The sequence below is a fragment of the Carettochelys insculpta genome, chromosome 2 (genome assembly GCF_033958435.1).
Source record: "Carettochelys insculpta isolate YL-2023 chromosome 2, ASM3395843v1, whole genome shotgun sequence".
Taxonomy (NCBI): Eukaryota; Metazoa; Chordata; order Testudines; family Carettochelyidae; genus Carettochelys; species Carettochelys insculpta.
This window is the reverse complement of record NC_134138.1, coordinates 222,792,189-222,818,155: the sequence shown is the minus strand read 5'-3', so window position 1 is coordinate 222,818,155 and position 25,967 is coordinate 222,792,189. Positions and strand designations below refer to the sequence as shown.

General features: G+C 48.1%; 1 protein-coding gene and 1 long non-coding RNA gene across 2 annotated transcripts in view; one reads left to right on the top strand and one right to left on the bottom strand.

Moving 5' to 3' along the window:
* The window catches only part of LOC142007959 (uncharacterized), a 29,115-nt gene that overhangs the window by 2,826 nt on the left and 322 nt on the right, over positions 1–25,967 (bottom strand). The window contains exons 2-3 of the long non-coding RNA XR_012644050.1: positions 12,976–13,043; positions 3,100–3,215 (exon numbers count right to left, since the gene is read on the bottom strand). This is a non-coding gene — a long non-coding RNA (uncharacterized LOC142007959). The remainder of the gene's footprint in view (positions 1–3,099; positions 3,216–12,975; positions 13,044–25,967) is intronic.
* AHR (aryl hydrocarbon receptor) overlaps positions 25,101–25,967 on the top strand; it is a 95,796-nt gene continuing 94,929 nt past the window's right edge. The window contains exon 1 of the mRNA XM_074984656.1: positions 25,101–25,599. Within this exon, the coding sequence (XP_074840757.1) occupies positions 25,544–25,599 (56 nt within the window). The 5' untranslated portion in view covers positions 25,101–25,543. The remainder of the gene's footprint in view (positions 25,600–25,967) is intronic.

The window sequence follows — 25,967 nt, the reverse complement described above, 5'->3', positions numbered from 1 at the left end:
TGGAAGAGAAAAGAAAAAAAAGATCACCATACCTCACCATCCTTACACTGGTGCACTTACCTACGAATACCATCAGCTAGAGATTCTACTTTTGTGGGTCCAGAAATACAGGGTCTCCTCAGCGATCCTCCCCATAGGCTTGGATAGTGCCCATAGACAGAAGGTCCTGATCAATTTCTCTGTGGCAGCCACCATGGGCCGACAGTACTAAGGTTTCTATGAAAGGGTAACTCACCTTTATTAGACCAAGAGATCTGAGCACATAGGTCTGGGCTTCACGCCCCATATCAATTCACTGTATCACTGTTGTTTTGTTTTTTGATTATTAATATTTCACAGTTTTTCCATCTCCCTATATTGTGCCAAAATCTCTAAATGACACTCTCCTTTGTTTCATTTTACACCTTCTCCTCATCGTTTTAAGGGAGGGATCCACTGGGGGCAATCCAACAGGTGACAGAACCAATTTGCATTTTCTAGGCAGGGATCTTAGTTAACCATCACACTTCTCATTTTTAAAAAAAATTGGTAAGGTTAAACTGCTGTGCTAACACCACCTCCATAATATATCAAGATTATATTCACAAAAGCAGTTGGATTAGGCTGGCGAACTTTATGCCAGGTCATAAGCTTAAAGCTTATAAATTACAAAAGCGTTTACTGCAGGAAGATGTACTGGATGCTTAGGATTACAGGTGGGTCCACAACACTCAGAAAAAGGCACATAAGGCATTTTGTCTCTTTGTGCATAGGAATATGATTCCATCTAATTACATAGTTGCCTATGGAGGCTGTGCAATCTTGATCCTTGGAGATTTTTAAGAGACGGTTAGACAAAAGCCTGTCAGGATTGGTGTAGATTGTGTTTGGTCCTGCCATAAGTTCAGAAGACTGGACAAGATAACCTCTCAAGGTTCCTTCCAGTACCATGACTCTGTGGCTATGTCTAGACGAGAAGCTTTCCCCAGCAAAACTGGGCTTTTGTTGGGAAAAACCACGGCACGTCTACACACAAAATGTGCTTTGTGAACAGTTTGTCAACAGAACCTGACACATCTGCCAGCAGCGTTATACATGTCCCTGTTAAAGTATAATGCCTCTCTCTACAGTGTTCTGTTAACAAAACAGCTGTGTAGATACTTCAGGGCCCTTTTGTTGACAGACAGGGCTTCCGGTTCACTGGGCAGACTTGTTTCCAGAGCTTCCAGTTAGCTGTTCTGTCGAGAGAGGGCCAAGCATTCTGGCTGCTCTCTGCTCTCTGTCAACAGAGTGGATTGTTCTTTTTATCTGCTTTTACATGGAGACACAATCTGTCATCAGACATTTTGCTGGGAAATCCGTTCTGACAGTCACTCCTGTCAACAGAGGCTTCTTGTGTAGATGTAGCCTTACAGTACAGAATGAACAAACAAAGGAACAAACTTCAGCTGATTCAATTTGACATTTCTGACAATGTATTTCAAATGTTCAGCATGCAGTGATTTTTTGTTTAAAAATTTCCTTCATATAGATTTTTAAATTAAAAAGTTAAATGCTCCAAACCTAAACAAAATGTTTAATTTCAAACAAGACTTTTTGTTTAACTCCGATAATATCCCGATTAGCTTTATGGTACCTACAAGTTTCATTTGCTTTCCCAAGTTATTTTGTCTTGAGTCCTGACCTATGGTGAGGTTTTCTGCCGTCTGGTGGTACTTTCTCTTACAGTTTCTCAGAGCTTCTTATTTCCAGAAGTAGAACTGCTAACAGAGATCTTTATTTGCTCATCCTTGCTACATACTTCCTTGTAAGTTACTTAGTACTCAACTTGGAAAGCATGAAAGTGCTACTGTTTGTATGTATAAGTTATTGCATTGTTGAGACTCATCTTATAGATCTTGTACACTCTACTGGCTTTGCCAGTGTACAGTAGTGTCACACTCATAGCAAATGTTTGAGGAAAACAAGTTTTTGGGAAAAGAAAAAAAGAGCTCTAGTGTGTATTCATGAAATTACGAGCTTTTACCATTCCTTCCTTTAGACCTACAAGTTCAACCTTCCTAGTATGGCACCCTCAGGACCTGAGTGATCCTGGACCAGGGATTTTGCTGGACCAGTAGAGGTCAATTCTGCCCCCTTGTGGCCACTAGCTCCTGCTTGTGGGCTCTCCTCCCCACTCTTGCCCATGGCTCCCTGACTCCCCTGACCCTCGGAGGCTCCCTGGACACCAGCTGGTGGTCCCAGCCACTCCGCCCCAGCTGCAGCTTCCCTGGGCTGTGGCTTACCTCCTGGCCCCAGCAATGAGCTGCCATGAGTCACAGCTCCCTGGCCTGGGGCTTTCCATCCAGCCCTGGCTGTGGCTTCCCTGGGCTGCAGCTTTGTCTTTTGGCAAGCTCTGGCCACTGCTCCTGGCCCAGGGTGAGCGTCTCTCACTGCTGCTCCCAGCCTGGGCTCCCTGGCTGCTGCTGTCCCCTGCCCCCACCTTTACCACCAGACCAGCTGTGGCTGCCCTGCCCTGGGCTTCTGCTACTGGTCTGGCTGGTTCTTCTTCCTCTCAGTCCTGGGAGTCTCTGGTGCTGGAAGATCCATGGTCCTGCAGAACCACGGATGTTGCTGGATGAGAGAATGCTGGATCTGGGAATTTAAACCTGCACTAAATAATGCCAAATGTTGCTGGAACGGAGGATTTCCTGGGCTTGCTCATATCAACTTCTACTATCTTTCATTACTCAAAACACGTTACCCAGTCTCCTCTTCTAACCACATCAGATTTAAATATCTTGTCTTACCCTTCAAGACCCTTCATATCTCTAACATTTCCTAGTTATCTGATCTTGTTTCTCAATGCATTGTCCTTTCCTCTTCTGCTCCACCAACCTCATCTGCCGTTTCTCACGCTTGTTTTGGTATCTTCTTCCATGCCACTCTTTACTCATAGAATGTCCTCTCTGAATTAAACCATAAGGCTGCCATGATAGGGTTCCCTCAGCAACTAATCTCCTTTCTTAAAGATTGCAGCAATGTTAGCATTTCTCAAGTCTTCTGGATACCCAACAGCTGGTCAGTCATGGTGGATGATTAGGTCAGCAAGAACAGCGATTGCTGAGGACCTTGACTCACCTCCCCATTCAGGGACATCATCTTGCTGGTCTGGTCAGGCACCTCTCCTTCATTGGTCCTTCTCAGGACCGGCTGTCTCATCTCACTGTGCTGGTGCCACTCAGTGCAGTGGATTTCTGGATGAGATGAAAAGGAGAGAGTGAGAGTGACGCTATAGATCTAGGGTCCCACCTCAACCGCATCCCCGCCCCCGCTTTTGTGGACGGTACCCAGACTTCTTTTCCCTCCACTGGGGAGGAGGAGAGGGTAGAGACATGATAAGCCCTGAGCTGTTCACAGGAATAAGAGGTAGTCTGCAGAGTCTCTCTTTTGTGGAGACGTTGGACTGTACATTGTGTTGCACCCTGTTAATCTGGAACTCAACTAATGAAGTGGCTGGAGGACCAGAGACTCAGCTGCCCATCATTCAGACTGTTTGATCCCATGCCTCTCCTTATCCCTACTGGAACTCCTATATGGAAGCCCACACAGGATCTTAGATCTTCTCCATAAGGCATGGGAAGAGCCAGGCCCCAGGACAACCAGCATGGTACAACCTGTACTCTATAAGAGGGAAAACTTGGAGTACCTGAAGGTTTCATAGAATCATAGGATACTAGGACTGGAAGGGACCTTGAGAAGCCATTGAGTCCAGCCCCCTACCCCAATGGCAGGACCAAGTACTGTCAAGACCATCCCTGATAGACATCTATCTAACATGTTCTTAAATATCTCCAGCGATGGAGATTCCACAACCTCCCTTGGCAATTTATTCCAGTGTTTGACCACCCTGACAGTTAGGAACTTTTTCCTAATGTCCAATCTAAACCTCCCTTGCTGCAGTTGAAGTCCATTGCCTCTTGTTCTATCCTCAGAGGCCAAAAAGAACAAGTTTTATCCCTCCTCCTTATGACACCCGTTTAGATACCTGAAAACCGCTATCATGTCCCCCCTCAATCTTCTCTTTTCCAAACTAAACAAGCCCAATTCTTTCAGCCTTTCTTCATAGGTCACATTCTCTAGACCTTTAATCATTCTTGTCTCTCTTCTCTGGACCCTCTCTAATTTCTCCACATCTTTCTTGAACTGCAGTGCCCAGAACTGGACACAATACTCCAGCTGAGGCCTAACCAGTGCAGAGTACAGCGGAACAATGACTTCTCGTGTCCTGTTTACAGCACAGCTGTTAATGCATCCCAGAATCATGTTTGCTTTTTTTGCAACAGCATCACACTGTTGACTCATATTTAGCTTGTGGTGCACTATAACCCCTAGATCTCTTTCTGCTGTAGACATTCCTAGACAGTCTCTCCCCATTCTGTATGTGTGAAACTGACTGTTGCTTCCCAAGTGGAGCAACAAAGAGGTCATTAAGCATCTCTGCCATTTCCAAGTTCCCTGTTACTGTTTCTATCTCCTCACTGAGCAATGGCCCTACCCTGTCCCTGGTCTTCCTCTTGTTTCTAATATATTTCACAGAATCACACAATACTAGGACTGGAAGGGACCTCTAGAGGCCCTTGAGTTCAGCCCCCTGCCCCAATGGCAGGACCAAGTACTGTCTAAACCACCCCTAATAGACATCTATCTAACCTGTTCTTAAAGATCTCCAGCAATGCAGATTCCACAACCTCCCTAGGCAATTCCTAGACAGTCACTCCCCATTCTGTATGTGTAAAACTGATTGTTCCTTCCTAAGTGGAGCACTGCCAGAAGTCACAAGCTGCCAGTGTCCACCCTGACCTAGCTCCTCCTCCACTAGTGGTTTATCAGCTGTCCTGTGTACTGGGACAGTTACCTCAGCTGTCTCCACATGAATACAATCCAGGAACTGCTTGTGGAGTCGGATACTCCTCAACCTGTCTACCTCCTCCTGTAGCTCTCCCACCTGCTGCCTGAAAGATTCCACCAGCAGGCACCTTTTGCACTGGATGGTCCCCCCACCCTGGATATCAGTGAGTGGGAATTGCAAGCCACAGTCCCTGCAAAGCCACACCAGGATCTGGATAGAGACATCCATGGTCAGGCAGTCTGTCTGGCTAAAGGCAGAGGGGGAGGAGACAGTAGTAGTACTGGCAGAGGTGTTACGGGTCCTCCTAACCATTGTAGGCCTCCCTCTGTCAAACTCTCTCCCAAACTTCCTCTTAAACTCCCCTGTCCACTTTGCTCCCCTGGTCACCCTTGCCTCTGGCTTTTAAAGCCCACTGGCCTGGGTCAGGCCCTCCCAGCGGTGAGTCACGCTGGGCAAGGCTAACCAAGGGAACAAAGGTCAGGCATGCAGTTTGTTTTGGGCAAATGCGCTGAAATCTCAGAACCAGGGACAGGATGACAAAAATGGGCCCAAATGTGAGAATTTAAACCAGGAGAGAGTTTGTTGTTCCTGTCCACCTTGGAAGAAAATGCTGGCCAAATGGCAGGTTATAAACAGGGCAAGGGCAGTTGATAATGAAATGCACTATACAGGGAAGAGAAGCGAGACAGAGGCTGTACCACACAAACCCACTGAAGACTTGAAAAGACCAAGAGGGCCTCCTCATCATGCCTTTTACCACCAGAACCTGAGCTCGGGCTGCCAGCACCCTTAATCCATGAGGCTGGAAAGAAAAGAAGCAGAAAATACAATGAAGTGAAGACCACCCTTTGGTGTCCACTGCATTGCCAGAACACTGCAATGGAGTCTACCATCCAGTGCAGACCATTGCAGAGAAAAAGGCCCAGGAGAACGTGGCTAGGGCCCTATCAATTTCACAGCCATGAAAAATGTGTCATGGACTATGAAATCTTACCTTGCATAATAAAATCTGATCTCCCCATGCTGCTAGGAGTCTGGGGCACCCAGCTGCTAGTCTGGCTAGGCTGGAGAGGGATGAGAGTTGTCTTTCCGCTACATAGTCATTCTTGGTGGGGAGATCAGAGCCACTTTGAGAGGCAGGGAAGAAATGAGAGTGGAAACTACTCTATCCCTGCCCTGAAGGCAGCACAAAACTGAAGGTGGCACTCTTGGGACCCGCCCCCCACCACCACACACATCAACTTTGCAAACTCTCCATCACACTATCACACACAATCCTGTTTTGGGTCTGGATCTGCATGGTTAGAACACCATGAAAATTTAAATGTCAACATCTGAAATTGTGAAATTGATCAATTTGGAAAACCTCTGGCTGTGGAATTGATGAGACTGCGTGATGAATTTCGTAGGGTCTTCTCTATGACCTATTCAGTGGAAATGGTAGGAAACAATCAGCCAGAAAACTTTGGCCATGTTGGACCTTAAAGTCACTGCAGAATCCTCAAGTGCAGCATTTTTCCAACCAGGGCTTCCAACCCAAAAGGCTAGTGTAGGGGGATTATGAGTTAGGTTGCTATCTGTCCAGGTTTTCACAGCCATGACCTCTCTTTTGGTCCTCAGATCTTCCTCTGGACAGATTTTGTAAATAGTAAAGAAATGTCTGTGATTTCTTTTCCCTAGCTTTCCAAGTTGGGTGGCTGAGCAGTGGCTGCTCTCTGGGCACCTAGCTCAGATGGCAGTGCCACTGCCAGCTGCAGCACAGAAGGAAGGGGAGCATGGTAGGATATTGTTTCTCTTCCTTCGGCACTGCTGTTGGTGGTGGCACACTGCCTTTGGATCTGGGCTGCAGCAGAGCAGTGGCCATCAGCAGGGCACCCAGCTCAGAAGTCAGTGCTACCATGAGCAAGAGCACAGAAGGAAGGTTTGAATATGGTATTGCCTCCCTTCCTTCTGCATTGTTGCTGGTGGTGGGGCTGCCTGCTGAGTTGGGTGACCTGAGAGCAGTGGCCCCTGGCTTGTTGGACAGCTCAGATGCCCGTGTCACAGCTAGCAGCAGCACAGAAGGAAGGGTGGCATGGTATGGTATTGTCACTCTTAATTCTCTGCCACTGCTGGTGGTGGTACTGACTTCCCAGCTGGGTGTCCTGTGAGCGGCCAGTACTGTCTGACCACCTTGCTCGGACATCAGTGATGCTACCGACAGAAGGGTGTGCAGTTGGGTATGGATTTGCAATGCTTCCTTCTGCACCACGACTGGTTGCAGTGCTGCCTTCCAAACAGGGTGGCCAGAGAGCACCACTGGCCAGGAGCCTACCTCAGAAGGCAGTGCCACCACCAGCAGAAGTGCAAAAGGAAGGGTGGCATTGGATATTATTGCCGCTCTTTCTTCTGCGCTATTGCTGGTGGGAGCTCTGTCTTTCAACCGGGGCAGATGGAAGGTCAGTACTGTTGCCAGTAGCAGCATAGAAGGAAGGATGGCCTGGTATGGTATTGCCTCCCTCCCTTCTGTGTCATTGCTGCTGGCAGCATTGCTTTCTAAGAGGGGTGGCTGGGAATCAGTGGCAACTCATCAGGTACCCAACCTGGATGACAACTCCTCCATCAGCAGCAGCGCAGAAGGAAGGCAATATAGTCTGCTACATGGTTTGCCAAACTCATTGTCTGTGTGAATATGAGTTTCTGAAATTGAATTAGAATTTCAGTTAAGGCTGATTGTGTGAATTTGAATTGCTGAATTTGAATCTGAATTTCAGTTACTGATTGAGCTCAGCTACTGTGGCAGTTAGTGTGTGTGTGAGTGATTGAGCCCCTCCCCCATGGCTCACCAGGAGGGACCAAAGGAGAGAAGGCTTTAAACACCAGAGGCTAAGTGACAAGCAGGAGCGTGATCAGCTGGGAGCTGCAAACAGGTGTTGTCAACAGGGGAGTTTGCCTGGTAGTCCGCCTTGGGGGGAGCCCCATATTATTATTTGTCTCTTTCTTTATAGTTGTGTTTCTCTTCTGCCTTTCAAGGTGGCAGTAATATCATCGGAGGGAATTCTCAGAAGAAAGGGAAAAATGGATAGTGACAAGTCTACTGACAAGTCAGCTGGTGTGACCTGCGCAGCATGTGCTGTTTTCCTTCCTCCTGCAAGACAGAAGGGATTTTGTATGTACCAAATTCAAGCTGGTTGCCATCTTGGAAGAAAAGATTAGAGGATCTGAGGTGCAAATATCAACCCTCTGGTCCATTAGAAAACACAAAGACTTTCTCAACAGAAGGCAGCATTTAGTACTGCAGCACAGCAGGCTGAGCAACCAGTGAGGGCAGTACAAAGCAAAGAAGAACACTGGAAGTATGTAACCTCTCGAAGAAGAAGCAAATTCATGTATCTCCAGTTCCGGTGGAGGTAAGCAACCGCCTTCAGGCTCTCCACACAGGTGATACAGTGGAGAATGCTGTGGCAGAGACCTCTTAGGTAACATGTCAGAATAAGACCCCACTGACTGGAAGGCATGGGGTACGTAGTCCTAGGGGTGGGATTTCTATGACCATGGCCCCCACGAGAAGAAGATGGGTGGTGGTGGTTGGGGACTACTTTCTATGAGGGACAGAGACATCCATCTGCCATCCAGACCTGGAATCTCGGGAAGTTTGCTGCTTACCAGGAGCTAGAATGCAGAATGTGACAGAGAGACTTCTAAAAATCATCAAAGCTGCAGATTAGTACCACTTTCTACTTCTTCATGTAGGAACTAATGATACAGCAAAGAATGACCTTGAACAGATCACTGCAGATTATGTAACTCTGGGAAGGAAGGTCAAGGGATATGAAGTGCAAATGGTGTTCTCGTCCATCCTCCCTTTTGAAGGAAGGGGTCCAGGTAGAGACTGTCAAATCACGAAAGTAAATGTGCGGCTGCACAGGTGGTGCCGGAGAGAGGGATTTGGTTTCTTTGACCATTGAGTTCTGTTTTGGGAACAATGATTGACAGGAAGAGATGGGATCCAGCTAACAAAGAGAGGAAAGAGCACCTTTGCAGACAGGTTTACAAACCTAGTGAGGAGGGCTTTAAAATAGGTTCATCAGGGGATGGTGACAAAAGCCCTGAAGTACGTGGGGAAGGAGGAAGGAACAACAGAGGACCCCTGATTCAAAAGGCGCATGTAGGCCAATCAACTAGTTATCTAATGTTTGTACCCAAATGCAAGAAGCCTGGGAGACAAACAGGAAGAATTAGGGGCCCTGCCACAGTCAAAGAAGTATGAGGTGAATGGAATAATGGAGACTTGTCATGGAAGGATATAAACTGTTCAGGAAGGACAGGCCCAGGAGAAAAGGAGGAGTTTTGATGTATGTGAGTAAGCAGTATGATTGCCCAGAGCTCCAATATATGGAGGGAGAAAAGCCAATTGAGAGTCTTTTGGTTAAGCTTAGGAAGCAACAGAGGTGATGTTGTGGTTAGTGTGTGCTATAGACCAGCAGATCAGGTAGGTAAGGATTTCTTGAGACAACTAACATAAGATTTCAAATCACAGGTCCTGGATCTCAAAGGAGACTTTAATCACCCAGACATTTGTTGGGAGACCAATACAGCAGCACACAGACAATCCAGAAAATTTTTGGAGAATGTTGGGGACAACTGTCTGGTAGGAGGTGGGCAGCCCTCAGTGGGGAAAGAACAGGTTAAGAGCTATTTAGAAAAGCTAGGCACACATAAATCCATGGGTCCAGATTTAATGCATCCAAAGGTACTGAGGTAATTGGCAGATGTCATTGCAGAACCTTTGGTTATTATCTTTGAAAGCTCATGGAGATTGGGAGAGGTCCCAGATGATTGGAAAAAAGGCAAATGCAGTGCCCATTTTTAAAAAAGAAAAAGAGGACAATACAGAGAATTATCGACTGGTCAGCCTTACCTCAGTTCCTGGAAAAATCATGCAGGGGATCCTTAAGGAATCCATTTTGAAACATTTGGAAGAGGGGAAAGTGATCAAGAATGGTCAACATGGATTCACCAAGGGCAAGTCATGCCTGACCAATCTGATTAGCTTCTGTGATGAGATAACTGGCTCTGTGGAAATGGGAAAGTCAATAGACATGATATACCTTGACTTTAGCAAAGTTTTTGATACAGTCTCCCACAACATTCTTACCCATGAGTTAAGGAAGTATGGATTGGATACATGGACTGTAAGATGGATAGAAAGCTGGCTAAATGGTCAGGCCCAATGGGTAGTGATCAATGGCTCAATGTCTGGTTGGTGGTTGGTTTCATGCGGAGTGCCCCAAGAATCGGTTCTAGGGCCAGTATTGTTTTAACATCTTTATTAATGACCTGGATGAAGGGATGGATTGCACCCTCAGCAAATTTACAGCTGACACTAAGCTAGAGGGTCAGGTAGATACATTGGAGGGTAGGGATAGGGTCCAGAGTGACCTAGACAAATTGGAGGATTGGGTCAATAGAAATGTGATGAGGTTCAACAAGGAGAAGTGCAGAATCCTGCACTTGGGACAGAAGAATCCCAAGCATTGTTACAGGCTAGGGACTGATTGGCTAAGTAACAGTGCAGCAGAAAAAGACCTGGGAATTACAGTGCATATGAGTCAACAGTGTGCCCTTGTAGCCAAGAAGGCTAATGGCATATTGGGGTGTATTGGGAGAAGCATTTTCAGCAGTTCCAGTGAAGTTATTATTCCTGTCTATTCACCACTGGGGAAGCCACATCTGGAGTATTGCTGTTAGTAAAACCATGCAAGTAGGTGGATGATCTCACCTATCTAGATGAATGATTCCCAACCTTTTCACTAGTGCAGACTCCTAATCACCCCCAAACATTGTTGTGAAGCCTCAAGTCCCCAAACTGATTGTGGACCCAATTCTAGCAGCTATGGTCACATCCTTAAATACAAAAGGAAACCACAACATATTTTTTGGACAGCAATTAATAATATTATTGGAAGAGATTTAATTTAAAAATAATAATTGACTAACTTTGATATTTATTTAAAACTTATTTTCTGCGATCATTCTTATTTATGTTATTTTTTTTCCATCGACCCTCTGCAATAGGTTGGGAACCACTGGTCTAGATAGTAAACAGTCATCAAATAGTTTCAGCCAGCCAGATGCCTAAGGAAAATTGGTCTGGCAGCTTTAAGGACCTGATCTTCTTACACAGATCTGAAACACACATGTTGCTTAAGCAAGACATTAGGATCCTGGGGTTATTTCATATATATATTACCAGCAGCAACTACTGGGCATAAGATGGTATGATTTTATCAGTAACTGGTATGTATTATTGAGAATTTGCCTGAAGAGGATTGCACTCATTATTGGTCATTGCTGGGTGGCATTTTGTAGTCATACAGCCTCCCCCAGAGATAAAGTCCCTACATATTAAGCCCCAAGACTGGACCTGAAGTCAGGAGGGGAAATTACCTGGGTACAGACTGGTAGCAACCACACACATGTCCACAATTAATTTGGCTGCATCAGAATAGTAAAAATAATGTGAACCTTTTTAGATGCCCAGAATAAAGTTGTACCTTTGCTGTCTTCATTGTTGCTCTGGAGATAAGGGGAGAGCGAAGGTGAGATATAGGTAGCTACATATTGTTCTCCTCATTGGGTCTTGTACCAGCTGCTAAACTCAAACTATCTTAATAGCACCATTTGATGTAGGCCCCAATTTTGCAAGGACGTTGTGAGTAGGCTTAACCATAGGCTGAAACTGGCACAGACTGGCCTGCAGGGTCAGGCACCTGTGAAGACACACGCACACCACACACACACACACACTCCCCAAGCAGAAAGAAAAGGCGTATTTCACCCAAAATTGGGGTTTGGGGCAGGTGGTCACTCAGCATCCATAGCAAAGGTATGTTCTGCACGTTCCCAAAGCCAAGAAGGAAAATCTCCCTTTATTATTTTTCTAGTTGTACTGTGATAGTACCTGTGACATTGTATGGACTATCTGGAACACTCTGTAATATTAACATCAATATTACAACCTTGCAATGACTCTAATCAGATGTGCTGTGTAAGGCATCAGTGGAAATGGTATGATTCACTAAATATGATGTACATGTTTATATATATCTATCATCATAGTACTGTGAGTTGTGTTACATATCTGTTTCTCCCATCCCAGCCCCCCACTGGTTTAGTACCCCACCTGAGCCCCCTCCCAGTTTGGTCCCCCATCCCAGCCCCGCTCTAGTTCAGTCCCCCACCCAAGCCCCTGCCTCCCCACTCCCAACCAGTCCCCCCGTGTGCACCATGTTCTGTTCTGTGTTGTATGATACTTTTTTTCCCCCATTAAAGTTTCCTGTTCCCACCCTAGCCTGTGTCCCTGGTGCTTCCTGGGGTGGGGGGGTAAGGGGTGCAGGGTGGGGTGGCGTGTGGTACAATGTGTGGCTGGGGGGGCGTTAGGGCAGGCCCTGAGTGAAGACCTGGCACAGGGCATCCCGGACCCTGACCCCATTTCTCTGTGCCTCACAACACAGGGCAGCAGGCGGCTGCTCATAGCTGGCCCCCCGGTCTGCAGCCCAGCCCTGCATAAAGGGCTCCCGGCAGCCCTCCACAAGGTTGTGGAAGGCACAGCAGGTGACAATGACCATGGGCGTGTTCGGGAGGCTGACATCCAGCCTAGTGAGGAGGCTGCGAAACCTCCCCTTCAGCCTCCCGAACGCCTGCTCGACCGTGCCCCTGACATGGTTGAGGCAACTGTTAAAGTTGTCCTGGGCCAGCGTGGTGTGGCCGGTATAGGGACACATGAGCCACAGGTGCAGCGGGTATGCCGCATCAGCCATGATGCAGGGGGGCATAGTGATGTCCCCGAGTGGGAGCTCCCACGGGAGGACATACGTGCCCTCCTGCATCCGGTGTCCCAGCCACGAATTCTGGAACACCCAGGCGTCATGGGCCCTGCCCGGCCACCCCACACACACGTCCAGGAAACAGCCCCTTGTGTAATACCAGGGCCTGGAGTACCACTGAGTGGTACCCCTTCCTGTTTATGTAGGCGCCTCCGCTGTGGTCCAGAGCCTGGATCGCAATATTCGTCCCATCCAGGTCTCCGAAACAGTTGGGGAAGCCCAGGTCAGCAAACTCACCAAGAGCAGCATCCAGGTCCCCCAGGGTCATGACACATTGCAGGAGCACTGTTGATGGCTTGGATGACCTGTAGAGGGAAGGAGGGGACATCCATGACCACCGGACTGTGAGGCCCCACGACCCCCACCAGGGGCCCTCCACCCCCTTCCCAATCGCCCCCTCCCAGGGGTGGATCCATGCTGGGGGCTGCCCATACCTTCTTCAGCACTGCTCCGACAGTGACCTTGCCGATACCGAATTGGTGGCTGACGGATCTGTGGCTGTCGGGGGTGGCCAGCCGCCATAGTGCAATGGCCACCCCCTTCTGCACAGCGAGCACAGGCCGCATATGGGGTGTCCCGGTGCTGGAGGACTGGGGCAAGCCAGTGGCAGAAGTCCTTGAATGTCTGCCGGGTCATCCTGAAATTCCTGAGCCACAGCTTGTCGTCCCAGTCCTCCAGCACCAGCCAGTCCCACCATTCAGTGCTGGTGGCGTAGGCCCATTGGCGCCAGCTCAGGAGGAACAGGGGAGGGGCAGCATGAGGGTCGTAAGGGCCTCAAGGCTGGGTCCCAGGCAGGTGAGCCGCCCGTGCTGCTGGTGCTGCACGGGGAGCAGCACGGCCAGAAGGCTGAGCAGGATTGTCAGGGTATTGTCCTTGGCGAGGGGGGGAGCTGGCATGGTCTCCAGCTGTTCTCCTGTGTAAGTGCTGCTGCTGTCTTCAGCCTGTCAGCCCTGTGCACCTGCAGGCTGTGGGTGCTGGGAGGGGCCCTTTAAGGGGTCGGCTGGCTGCGAGCCTGGAAGGGCTTGTCAGCCATGCAACCCCAATGCCTGCATCATTTCCTGGCCCCTTACTTCGAAGTAGGGACTAATTGTGTGTAGACGTTTAACTTAGAAGTAGGGGAAAGCCTACTTCAAAGGAAGGGAGGGTGCATTTTGTGTGCGGACACTCTACTTCGAAGTTGCTTCAAAGTTAGTTTGTAGTGTAGACACAGCCTATATGTATACAGTGTGCAGTGTTGTAGCTATGTTTTCTCCAGGATATTAGAGAAACAAGGCAGGTGATGTTGGCAACTGTGACAGGGCTTCCAGGGGAACACCGGCCACACGCTCCTACTCACTTCTTCCCCACCCCTGCTCTGCCCATGCCCCACCCTTTCCTCTGCTCCACCCCCCATCCGCCTCTTCCTATGTAAGTGCTGTGCCATTTCTGGTGGATGCAGCAGCAGTCCCGCCCCTCCTCAGGAGCTGCACGACCCAAAAGCAGCATGAGCTAGGGAGCCTGTGATTCTCTAGGGATGCACCACTCCAGGGAAGAGGCAGGACTACACCCACACTCAACAGAAGTGGCACTGACAGTGAGAGTATGGGAGAGGGATGTTGGGAAGTGTATGTGACCCCCTGTGCACCCCGGTGGGTGAGGTAGAATCTTTTACTGGACCAACTTTCAAGTTTACTACCTAAAGCTTGTCTCTCTCAACAAGAGAAGTTGGTCCAATCAGAGATACTGCCTCATTTGCTTTCTCTCTCTATGTCTACAGTGTCATTTTCCCATATTCTTACTTTGAATATTTACTTCTTTGGCTTCATACGAAGTCCACTGTAAAACAAACACCCCAATGTCTGTCACTCATCCTGCATTTTGTGATTCTTCAGTTAACAAAATTTTACTATAATTGTAATCATGGGCAGGTTAAAACCCATGATGCTATAGCTATAATTAATTAAATTAGCTCAGGTTTGTTGTTACAGAAACGAAACACCAGCATATTATCTACTATGTCATTTCTAATTTGGATAATTCTTTTTATATAATTAATCTTGCTGCGTTCTATACACTTGCCTCATAATGAGAGCAGAAAGGGAACTGCAGCCCTCTGTGTTGGACATCATAAATGTAAGCTTGTGTTAAACTCTCCTGGACACATTTTGGTAAAGTTAGAAGCCAACTTGGCAATACTCAACAGCACTTTAAATCACAGGAAAAAATAATTGCTATTACTGACGTATCTTGTTTTACAGGTCTTTGGTACAGCAGTGCCTGAATCAGATGTTGCTCATTATTTGCTGATAGGCCTAATGATTTTATTGTTATGATCAAATGCTTCTGGTTTCCATACACAATTAAGGTAGTTGTCTTCTTGCAAGTAAGGCTTCCTCAGGCCCTTGGTTCAGGAGTCTTCAGCACACTTCTGTCTTTTTCCCCTTCTGAGCTGAGCTTCTCACTTTTAAGCTTACTCTCCAATTGACATGTGTTCTGCACATATACAGGGATGGGTTATCTGGTCCCGGTATTCTCCTTTAATTTCTTCAGGACCATCCTTCACACTCTCTTACCCCATACCTCTCCTCTTCACAATTATGCTGCTACTTTTTGAAGACAAGAGATATTATTTTAAATATTGGCATATGGGAACAGCCATGAAGGTGGGGGAAAAAAGACTTACGCTGCTTTTCTCCTGTGCCCACAGAAATCTGTCTTAAAAATTGGTGACTATACAAATTACACAAATGTGCTTATTTTGCAGTTTAACTAATAACTATTATAAGAGATTCTATAAGGCACAAAGTCATAAAGCAATGCAGTACTGTGCAGTATGCACCTAAGTAAACTTGTCTGTTCCTTCACTTAGAGAAATCTTTCTGTCTTTAAATGCACATCTTTCCCCCCCTTTTTTTAATTAAAAAAAGGGGACGGGGAGCAGAAGGTTCTTTCCACATCCCAGATACCTTAATAAACTCAGGGCTTCTGGGCCTGGCTGCCAATTACAGCAAGGGCCTTTTCCACTATTTGGGAGAATAAAAGAAACTAAAAGTGTTTGTAAATGGCCCTTGATAATACTCCTTAAACTGAGGACCTCCATGGCTTGTGATAGAGCTCCCAGTCCGTATCCCTAGTCCTTGAATGTGTGTGTGCGCGCGTGGCAGGGGAGTAACCAAAGTACACCACCCTACAGCAAGTCTCTGCTTCTCAGGTTCCATTGAGAATAGAACATAAGCTGGATCTTTTCCAAGATAGCCCCAGCAGACAGGGAGCACAAAAGTGGCCTAAACTCACCTGGGATCCCTCTCCATGCTTAGTTCTCTACACCATGGCTGAGAGGGATTAATTTCTGTAGGCTGCATGATGCTCGCTGAAGGAACCAGAAATCTGAAAGTAGCTTCAGTAAGTAGGACAAGGGCTACCGATGCATCAGTTGCAGGTTTGAGCAACATAGAGACTGATGGGGATACTGAGGGTGACAAAGAAAGCACGGTAGACAGGAGTTTGGAGAGAGAATGAGGAGTTTGACTTTGAACATAAGCTTAAATTTATTGTGAAACATCCAGGCAATGTCAGGCTGTATCTAGACTGTGGGGAACTGTCAGCAAAAAATACGCAAATTGTGCACTGCAATTTGTGTGTCTTTTGCTGACAATTCTGTCAGGAGATGCTTTCCTGACATTCGGCCTGGCCACATGGGGCCAAATGTCAGAAAAAAACCCAAAACCCTTGGTTGAGACATCCCTTCTGGAATGCAATATACAAGGATGCTGACAGAATGCTCCTGACCAGCAGATATCTTCCAAGAGATCAGTAGTCTAGATGCACACCCTGTCGACAGAAGTTTTGTCAATAGAAGCCTGCGGTCTAGACATAGTCTCAGAGAAAGGCTGTGATGCCAGATTCAGTGGAAAGAGACATGAGTAAACAGGTAGATTTGAAAGTTGTCTGTGTGAAAATGGCAACTGTTGTCCTATGAAAAAAATATGAATGCTAAAAGTAGGGGTGCAGGGCACAGCCTTATGACACCATTACAAGCGGTGGGAGAGGAGAATCCACTCAAAGAGATGACAGAGGAACAGTCAGAGGCAGGAGAATCAGAAGAAAACAGAACTGCAGAAGACTAAAGTGGATGAGATGACAAAGAGAAGGTGATTGATAGTAGCAAACAGCTCAAGAAGGGCACAGACTTTGGAACTTGGTTGAGAAGAGGTTATTAGAGACTTTTGTGAAAACAATTTACAAGGAGACGATATGGAAACAAGATTGGAAGAGATCAAGGGAAAAGTGGGAGGAAGAGAATTCAAGGCAATGATTTTATCCATGTTTTGTAATGAGCTTAGCAGCGACAAGGAGAATGAAGACAAAGTGGTAGTTTGAGAGAGACATTGGGTCAAGGAATTGATTTTGTGGATGGCAGAGATCACAGCATGCTTTTATTTAGAGGGGAAGGAGTTAGATAGTATTGAAATGTTCAGAAAGGAGGAGGCTGAAAGGGATATATGGGAGCTTAGTAGGCTGAAAGGAATGGGGGGTGGGAGCTCATGAAAGATGGGTGGGTTTAAAGAACAACAACAGGCAAGAAATCACACTTTTGGGCATGGGGTGAAAGAGGAAAGGGTATAAAATGTCAGAAAGGTGGAAGGAAAGAAATCATAGAGCATCTTGTTGATCTTTTCACTGAAAAATTTTGGGAAGATCTGGTGTGGGGAGTGATAAGAGTGAATGGGTCTGAGGAAGAAGCAGAAGGTGATGAATAGGAAACAGCTAGCATGGACATGACAATTAATTTAGCTCTGTTTACACTAGCCCCTTCCTTTCGGAAGGCACATGGTAGTAAGCAAGGTCAGAAGATGTTAATGAGGTGCTTCCATGAATATGCAGTGCCTCATTAGCATAATGGTGGCTGTGGCGATTTGAAAGTGCTGCTTTCAAATTGCACGCCATCCATGAAGACAGAGGCCTTTCGAAAGGACCCCTCCAGTCTTCGAAAGCCCCTTCTTCCTACCTGGTGGTATGAAGAAGGGGCTTTCGAAAACTGGGAGGTCCTTTCGAAAGGCCCCTGTCTCCATGGGCAGTGTGTGATTCCAAAGTGGCACTTTTGAATTGCTGCAGTGACCATTATGCTAATGAGGCACTGCATATTCATGGCAGCACATTCTTAGCATATTCCGACCTCTCTTATTACCATGCCCCTTCTGAAATTAAGGGGCTAGTGTAGACTCAGCTTTTGAGTGGGGAAATAGGTCTGTTTGGCCAGAAATATAACAAAACTAATGGAGAAGAGAACAAACTTATGTTTGGGAAACACTATTTCTTCATTACATGCCATTTTTAATAACTTTCTGTAAGCTTTATTTCCCAAATATCTATTTTTCTATAGTTTGATAATAATTTGGAATTCTCTGCTTTTCATTTTGTTTTAGTTCTCAAATCAGTACAGTGACTTTGCTATATTTTGCCTCAGCCCTAGGTTTAGAGATAAACAAGTGATTCATCAAAAAAAAAACTGGTTAATTGCCCAATATGTTTTGTGCTATTCAGACTGCAATTTCCTCAATACATGGACTGAGCATCCTGTCAATACTGAACAAATATTGTAATGATAATCAGCTACAGGGAAGCTCTAGGATTACTGAAGCATAACTGTACAGCTTTGCAGTTATGAATTTCATGTATTGATTGGTTCTGGTGGTCTGGTTTACATAATCATTATACTGTTATCTCTTAGTAGTTACACAGCATATTAATATCTGTACTACAGCTAATTACATCTATCAGCAAATCCAAATGGAAGGATATGCAGAGTCCAGTACTGTTTTTCATAACCATTGAGCAAACATGCAGATGTTGTTACGGGCTGTTTTAATTTTTACACTCCAGCAAGCTCCTAAAGACAGATTTAAGGGATCAACCAGCACCAAAGACACTGCCTCAGTTTCTCACTCCTTGTACCTAAAGCAGAGAATTCCAAAATGAACCATGCTCAGGAAACTAAACGTCAAGGAAATCTTCCCTCCAAACTGCTGAAAGGGAAAATACATTTCCCTTTGACTCATTTCTTCTCCTGAGGCTCATTCATGATTCCACTGAAACTAATGAGATATATGCAGGTAATTTCAATGGGAGCACGATAGAGCAGTCCTTCTCTCACACTACAAGTGAGCACAACTCTTATTTCAGGAAAGACTTGTATATAATATCTTTTACACGGGGAGGGGGCAAAAGATTTGCTGGGCCCCTGGACAAAGTTGGTGGGGGGCAGCTCTGCACTTGTGGAATGAGCAGGGCCTGGGGCAGGGTGAGGGGGCAGCCAGCTGTCAGTGCCATCCAGAGTGAACTCTGTCATCCCCTCCACCTCCCCGGTGACCTTGAGAGCTGCTCAGAGTGCGCAGAATGGGGCTCTGGCCACAGCTGCCACTCCTGTAGGAGTCGCAGCAGTGGCTAGGAGCCCCAGGCCCTTTTGAATTGCCAAGCCCTAGCACAATTGCCCCATTTGCCATCCCATCAGCAGGCCTGGATTTACATTGGGAGACTCCTGACACTGCCTCAGAGCTTCAGCAAAAACTGTATTGTTACCTAAGGGAGAAGAACCTTGCTGATATTTAGTGAATTACCTTACCTTAATCCATCCAATGATTTGCTACACACTGAGCCACCCATATCTGTCATCCCTGAAGAGTCGACTGCTTTTCTCTCCAATATGGAAGGAAAATCAAAAAAATCGGCAATTCATTTCATACAAGTACTATAGTGCAATTGCTTTATCATGAAAATGCAGTTTACAAAGGTCTATTTTTTTTTATGTAACTGCACTCAAAACCAAAACAGTGTGAGTCTTCAGAGTTTACAAGTCCACTTGGTCCCGATTCTTGTTCAGCCAATCACTAACACAAATAGGTTTGTTCACAATTATGAGAAATAATGGTGCCTGCTTCTGAAAGTGGAAACAGGCAATAACAGGGCACTTTTGCAGAAGGTGTTGCAAGGTGCCAGACATACTAAATATTTGTGCGTCTGGTCTTGCTTTGGCCACCCTTACAGAGGACATAATTTCATGATGATCACTTTCATTAAAATAATAATGAATTAATTAAATTTGTGACTGAACTCTCAGAATTGTGTATTTCCACATTTGTATTTCATCCACATTCCATCACCTACTTACTCTATGGCTGTCTCCGATGAAAACAACTCAGCACATATTGTTCAATTTAAGAACATTTTCAATGCAGATTTGAAAAAATGCAATAGTGAATGTGAGGTTTCTACTGTATTCAGCCCAAAGTTTAACAATCTAAAATGCCTTCCAAATCTGAGAGGAATGAGGTGTTGAATATGAAGTCTTAAAAGAGGAACACTGATGCAGACATGTGGCGCCAGGGAGGTGCAAGAGGTAGTGACACTGTACCCACGTTCTCCATACCCCACTGCCTTGTGGGTTATCCTGGAAAGGAGCAAGGCTAAGGGAGTAAACCCTGACAGAAAATCCGGAGGGGAGTCCTAAGGCGGTTCTGTGCCAACTTCTGGCATTGACCCGGCAACTCCTGCAGCTGAGCTGGTACCAGACGTAGAGGTTATCTTCTCCTTTGGACTATATCAGTAAAGCCAAGAGGGGAACACTGGCGTCTGGGCAGCCCAGGGTCCCAATAATTGCCCAAGCTCGCACCTGGAGGGGTACTCCAGCATCGCTAACAGCGTTGAACCAACACAGGAGGTAACAGATACCGGTTACAAACTCTTGCTCGACTGGCGTAGAGAACAAGCGCCAGGGGTTGCCGCCGACGGTGGGAGAGATCGTCGCATCTCGCTGGACAGTCACCGCCCGCCTCAAGCTGGGCAGCCCCCAGCCAATAGGGTAGTGTCCTGCCACAGTTCACCTGCCTCACTGGGTGCGTGAGGCTTAAGGTTCCCAAACCCGACAAGTGACCTGAAATCTGAGCACCAGGCAAATCAATAAGAAAATCAACAAGAAAAGAAAACCATCAAAGTTTTAAGCTTGCTTGCTGGAATGTGCGGACCATGCTGACAGGTCTGACTGAAGATCTTCAGGACATCAGCGACACCCGAAAGATCGCTGTCATCGATGAGGAACTGAAGAGGCTCCAAGTTGACATTGCTGCTCTGCAAGAGACACGTCTCGCAGATTTGGGATCTCTAAAGGAAAAGGACTACACCTTTTTCTGGCAGGGTAAAGCCTGAGAAGAACCCAGGGAGCATGGTGTTGGCTTCACCATCAGAAACACCCTTCTACAAATGGTGGAATTAGTCAAGGGTGGATCAGAAAGACTCCTTCAGGTCATACTTCAAACTCGCGCAGGTCCTGTCCACCTGATCAGCGCTTATACCCCAACCCTGTAGGGCGCACCGGAAGTAAAAGACAAGTTTTATGACGTGCTTAGTGCTGCCATAGCGCAAATACCTGCTTGAGAACAACTGTACATTCTGGGTGACTTCAATGTGAGAGTTGGAGCCGATCGTGACTTGTGGCCTTCCTGCTTAGGCCACTTCGGTGTGGGAAAAATGAATGAAAATGGTCAGCGTCTTCTCAAACTTTGCACGTACCACAATCTGTGCATCACAAACACATTTTTCCAAACCAAGTCACAGCACAGAGTGTCATGGAGACACCCACACTCAAAACACTGGCATCAACTATACGTGGTCATTGCTAGACGTGATAACCTCAAAAACGTCCTTCTGACACGCAGCTATCATAGTGCTGACTGCGATACAGGTCACTCATTAGTTTGCTCCAAATTCAAGGTGATTCCCAAGAAGCTGCACCGCTCTAAACCAACTGGAAGGCCCCACATCAATGCCAGAAAGACAGCTAACTCAGAGAGAGCTGAAAAGTTCAGAGAGACCTTTGAGGAGAATCTGCGCAGCAACCCTGGGGGTGCTGATGTGACATCCAGATGCCAGCATCTGAGGGATACAATGTACAACACGGCCTTGTCAATGTTTGGAAGAAGAGCTAGAAACACAAATGACTGGTTCGAAGCAAACTCCGATGAGATGATTCCAGCCATCGAAAAAAAGCGCGCTGCGCTCCTGGAGTACAAACGTTCGCCGAGCCAGAATACCATGCAAGCGCTCAGAGCAGCCAGTAAAACAGTACAGCAGACGGCCAGGCGCTGTGCCAACAACTACTGGCTCAAGCTATGCAGCAGCATCCAGACCAGTGCTGACTTTGGTAACCTCAGGGGAATGTACGAGAGCATCAAGAAGACATTAGGACCCACCCAGAACAAGATGGCACCTCTGAAATCCAAATCTGGTGATGTCATCACTGACAAAGCCAAACAGATGGAGCGCTGGGTCGAACACTACTCCGAGCTGTACTCAGACGAGAACACTGTGGTCGACTCAGCCCCCGATGCCATCGAACTCCTACCAGTAATGGACGAACTGGACCAGGAACCAACTGTGGATGAACTGAAGAAAGCCATTGACAACACTGTAGCAGGAAAGGCCCCGGGCCAGCATGGTATACCACCAGAAGTAATCAAGTGGGCCACAGACACTCCCCTGGAACCCCTACATAAGCTACTGTGCCTGTGCTGGAGAGAGGGAGAGGTTCCACAGGACATGCGCGACGCTAACATCGTAACCTTGTATAAGAACAAAGGAGACAGAAGCGACTGCAACAATTACTGTGGAATCTGCCTCCTAAGCATCACTGGTAAACTGTTCGCTTGCGTCATCCTCGGCAGACTCCAGAAGACTGCTGAGAGGGAGTATCTTGAATCACAGTGCAGATTCCGCACAGAGAGATCTACCGTCAACATGGTCTTCTCTCTGAGGCAGCTGCAGGAGAAATGCAGGGAGCAGAGGAAGCCACTCTATATTGCCTTCATCGACCTAACCAAGGCCTTTGACTTGGTCAGCAGGGATGGACTGTTCAAACTGCTCCGCGAGCTAGGTAGTCCGCCACGGTTACTCAAGATGATCCAGTCTGTCCACGAAGACACGAGAGGAACCGTCCAATACGATGGCACATTATCGGATGCTTTCAACATCAGGAGCGGCATCAAACAAGGATGTGTCCTTGCTCCGACATTGTTCGGGATCTTCTTCGCACTCCTCCTTAAACACGCCTTTGGATCTTCAACAGAGGGCATCTTTTTGCACACAAGATCTGACAGGAAACTGTTTAATCTTGCAAGGCTGAAAGCTAAATCTAAGGTGCGGGAAGTCCTCATCGGAGACATGCTGTTTGCAGATGACACTGCTGTCGTGTCACACACAGAAGACCAGCTTCAGAAGCTGCTGTATCGGTTCTCTAAAGCATCCAAGGAATTTGGGCTCTCCATCAGCCTAAAGAAGACAAATGTACTTGCTCAGGACGTTGCTGATTCTCCATCAATCAGCATTGACAACTATACATTAGAGGTAGTCCACGAGTTTGTTTACCTCGAGTCCACCATCACTGACACCCTGTCCTTGGAGACCGAGCTAAATAGGAGGATCGGTAAAGCAGCCACAACTCTGTCCAGACTCAGCGAGAGAGTGTGGAATAACAACAAGCTGTACACTCACACCAAAATGCAAATCTACAGAGCCTGCATTCTCAGCACCCTCCTTTACGGCAGTGAGACTTGGATCCTATACGCCAGCCAGGAAAAGAGGCTGAACGTCTTCCACTTGTGCTGTCTCAGGCACATCCTTGGAATATCATGGAAGGACAGAGGGTCCAACACTACCATCCTTGAGCAAGCTGGAATCCCAGCTATGCACACCCTCCTCAGGCAGCGGTGGCTCCGCTGGCTTGGCACGTCCCCAGGATGAATGATGGAAGGATCCCAACAGACATCCTGTATGGCGAGCTAGCCTCTGGCAAAAGACCTCCCGGATGTCCCCAGCTGCGCTACAGAGACGTTTGCAAGAGAGGCCTCAGGGAAGCAGACATCAAGCCAGACAGCTGGGAGGAGCTGGCAGACGATCGCAGCAGATGGATGCAGGAACTATACAAGGGCCTTCAGAAGGGTGAGTTGAAGATCAGACAGCTAGCAAAGGAGAAGCGAGCCCACAGAAAGCACAGCAAGAACCTACCAGATACCCATTACATATGCAACAGATGCAGCAAGGACTGTCACTCTCGTGTGGGTCTTCACAGTCACAGCTGACGCTGCAAATGAGGATGCCAAACAGAACTATGAAGGGCGCGATCCATAGTCTACGTAGACTGAAGGATGCTATTACTACTGATGCAGAAACCATAGAACTTGGAACTTTCAAAAATCAACTTTCTGTTAGTGGCATATAATTCACATGATAAAAATGAGTGTGCATCAGCCAGCACTGCTTTGGCACATTATTGAGCAGAACCTGTCAGCAGCATGGAAGCATGTCCGCTGGAATAGTGGTCAAAGCATGAGGAGGCATACAAATATTCAGCATATCAGCTGTGTAAGTGCCTTGTCATGCTGGTTACAAAACTGGCATGTGAGCACCTCTTTCAGGTTTCATTGTAAATAAGAAGGGGATAGCATAATCGCCCATAAATGTAAACAAACATGGTTCCTGATGGCTGAACAGAAGTAGGAGTGACTCTAAACTTTTAAATTGTTTTATTTTTGAGGGTAATTATATAAAAATAATAATAGTGTAAACTTACAAATGTAGAGTTATTTTCATGATAAAGGGGTTGCACTTGAGCACTTCTAGGAAGCAAACTGAAAAAGATATCTGCTATGGTGCAAATATTTGTCATAAAAACAATAAAGTGAGACTTGGCAATCTGCGTTGTAATTAAAATGTATTTATTTAAAAATGTAAGAAAATAAAAAAAAATTAATAAATGGCCTTTTGCTGTGGTTTGTGTGACTGAAACGGCAATTAATCCGGAGTGTTTAACTCTCCCTCTCATGACTGCTCACTTACACCCCTAACCAAAATGACGCTGGACTGAGCCGCACGTAGCAGCTCATGTCCCTTGTCGTAATTATATTTTTCCTTTAAAAAGTTGACCCACGAGGGCTGTTTCCCCCTTACACAGCCAGGGCCTGTATCTGTCCCGGTGTCACAGTCGCAATCAGGGCTTGGTCGCAGGGCTGGGCATGAGCTCCGCAGCACTCGGGCTTGAGCTCTACCGCGGCACAGCCACAGCCAGGGCCGGGCCGGGCCGGGCCGGGCCGGGCAGGTACTCGCCCCCGTTGCTGGGCCGCTCCGCGCGGTTCTCCCTGGCGGCGCTCGGCGGGCGTCTGAGCCAGCGTCTCACCGCCGCCTGGGAGGCCGGGCTCGGCTCCGCGCGGCGGGAGGCGACTCCCGGGCCCGTCGCCAGGCCTGACCTTCCCAGCATGGCGGCGCGGGCTGCTCCCTCACGTAGGCCGCCGCCGGCACCTCCCCCCCCCCGGGGGCGTGGAGAGCAGAGGCCGGGTAGTTGGCTGGCTCCGAGACCGCGGCGGCAGCGGCAGCGGCCGGGAGTGGTGGCCGGTGACAGACGTTGGCCCGGCCTGCGGCGGCCGCACTGGGGTAGAGGGATCTTGGTGTTTGCCTGCGGTGGTAGCCTCGGCCGCGCTGCTGGCTTGGCGCAGCCCCCTGGTCTCCGGGCAGGAGAAGCCGCCGCTGCCGGCAGCCGGGCGGGGGCAGCTGGAAAGCCCCGGCCGCCCCCGCACCTGTCCCTTGCGGGGACGCAGCAGGTCGGTGGGTGTCGCCGGCGCCGCACCTGGGCTCCCCGCCCCCCTTGCTCGGCCGGGTGAGCGGCGCTCGGCGCACTGCAGGCGAGCAGGGCCGGGCCGGGCCGAGCGGCTGCGGGCTGCGGCGCCGAGCGGGCTCGCCGGGGACTCGCGGCGGCGGCGCGGGGAGCCGCGGCGGCGGCAGGATGAACCCCAGTGTCACCTACGCCAGTCGCAAGCGGCGGAAGCCCGTGCAGAAAATGTAAGTGACGAGCTGGGGCGGGAGGGGGCCGCTCCTAGCCACTGCGGGGCTGTCCCCGCCTCACCCCATCCGGCCCCTGCCTGCGCCCCCAGCCCCTTCCCCGCTGGCCCAGCGCCGGGGGGGGGGGGGGTAGCCTCCGGCTCTGCGCTGGCTGCGCCTCGGCCGGCCGGGGTGTTGTACGGGCTGTGCCGCTGTTGGCCCGGGGAGGCAGCGCCAGAGCCAGGGCAGCGGGGGGTCGTCTGCTGCAGCGCTTGGCTCACTTTCGTGGGGCGTTTCTTCTCCGTGGGAGCCTTGGGGGTACTGGGCGTGTACTGATGTCCGGGGGTCTGGGGGGCCCCGTTTCAGGCCGCACCCCCCCGGAAGTCTCT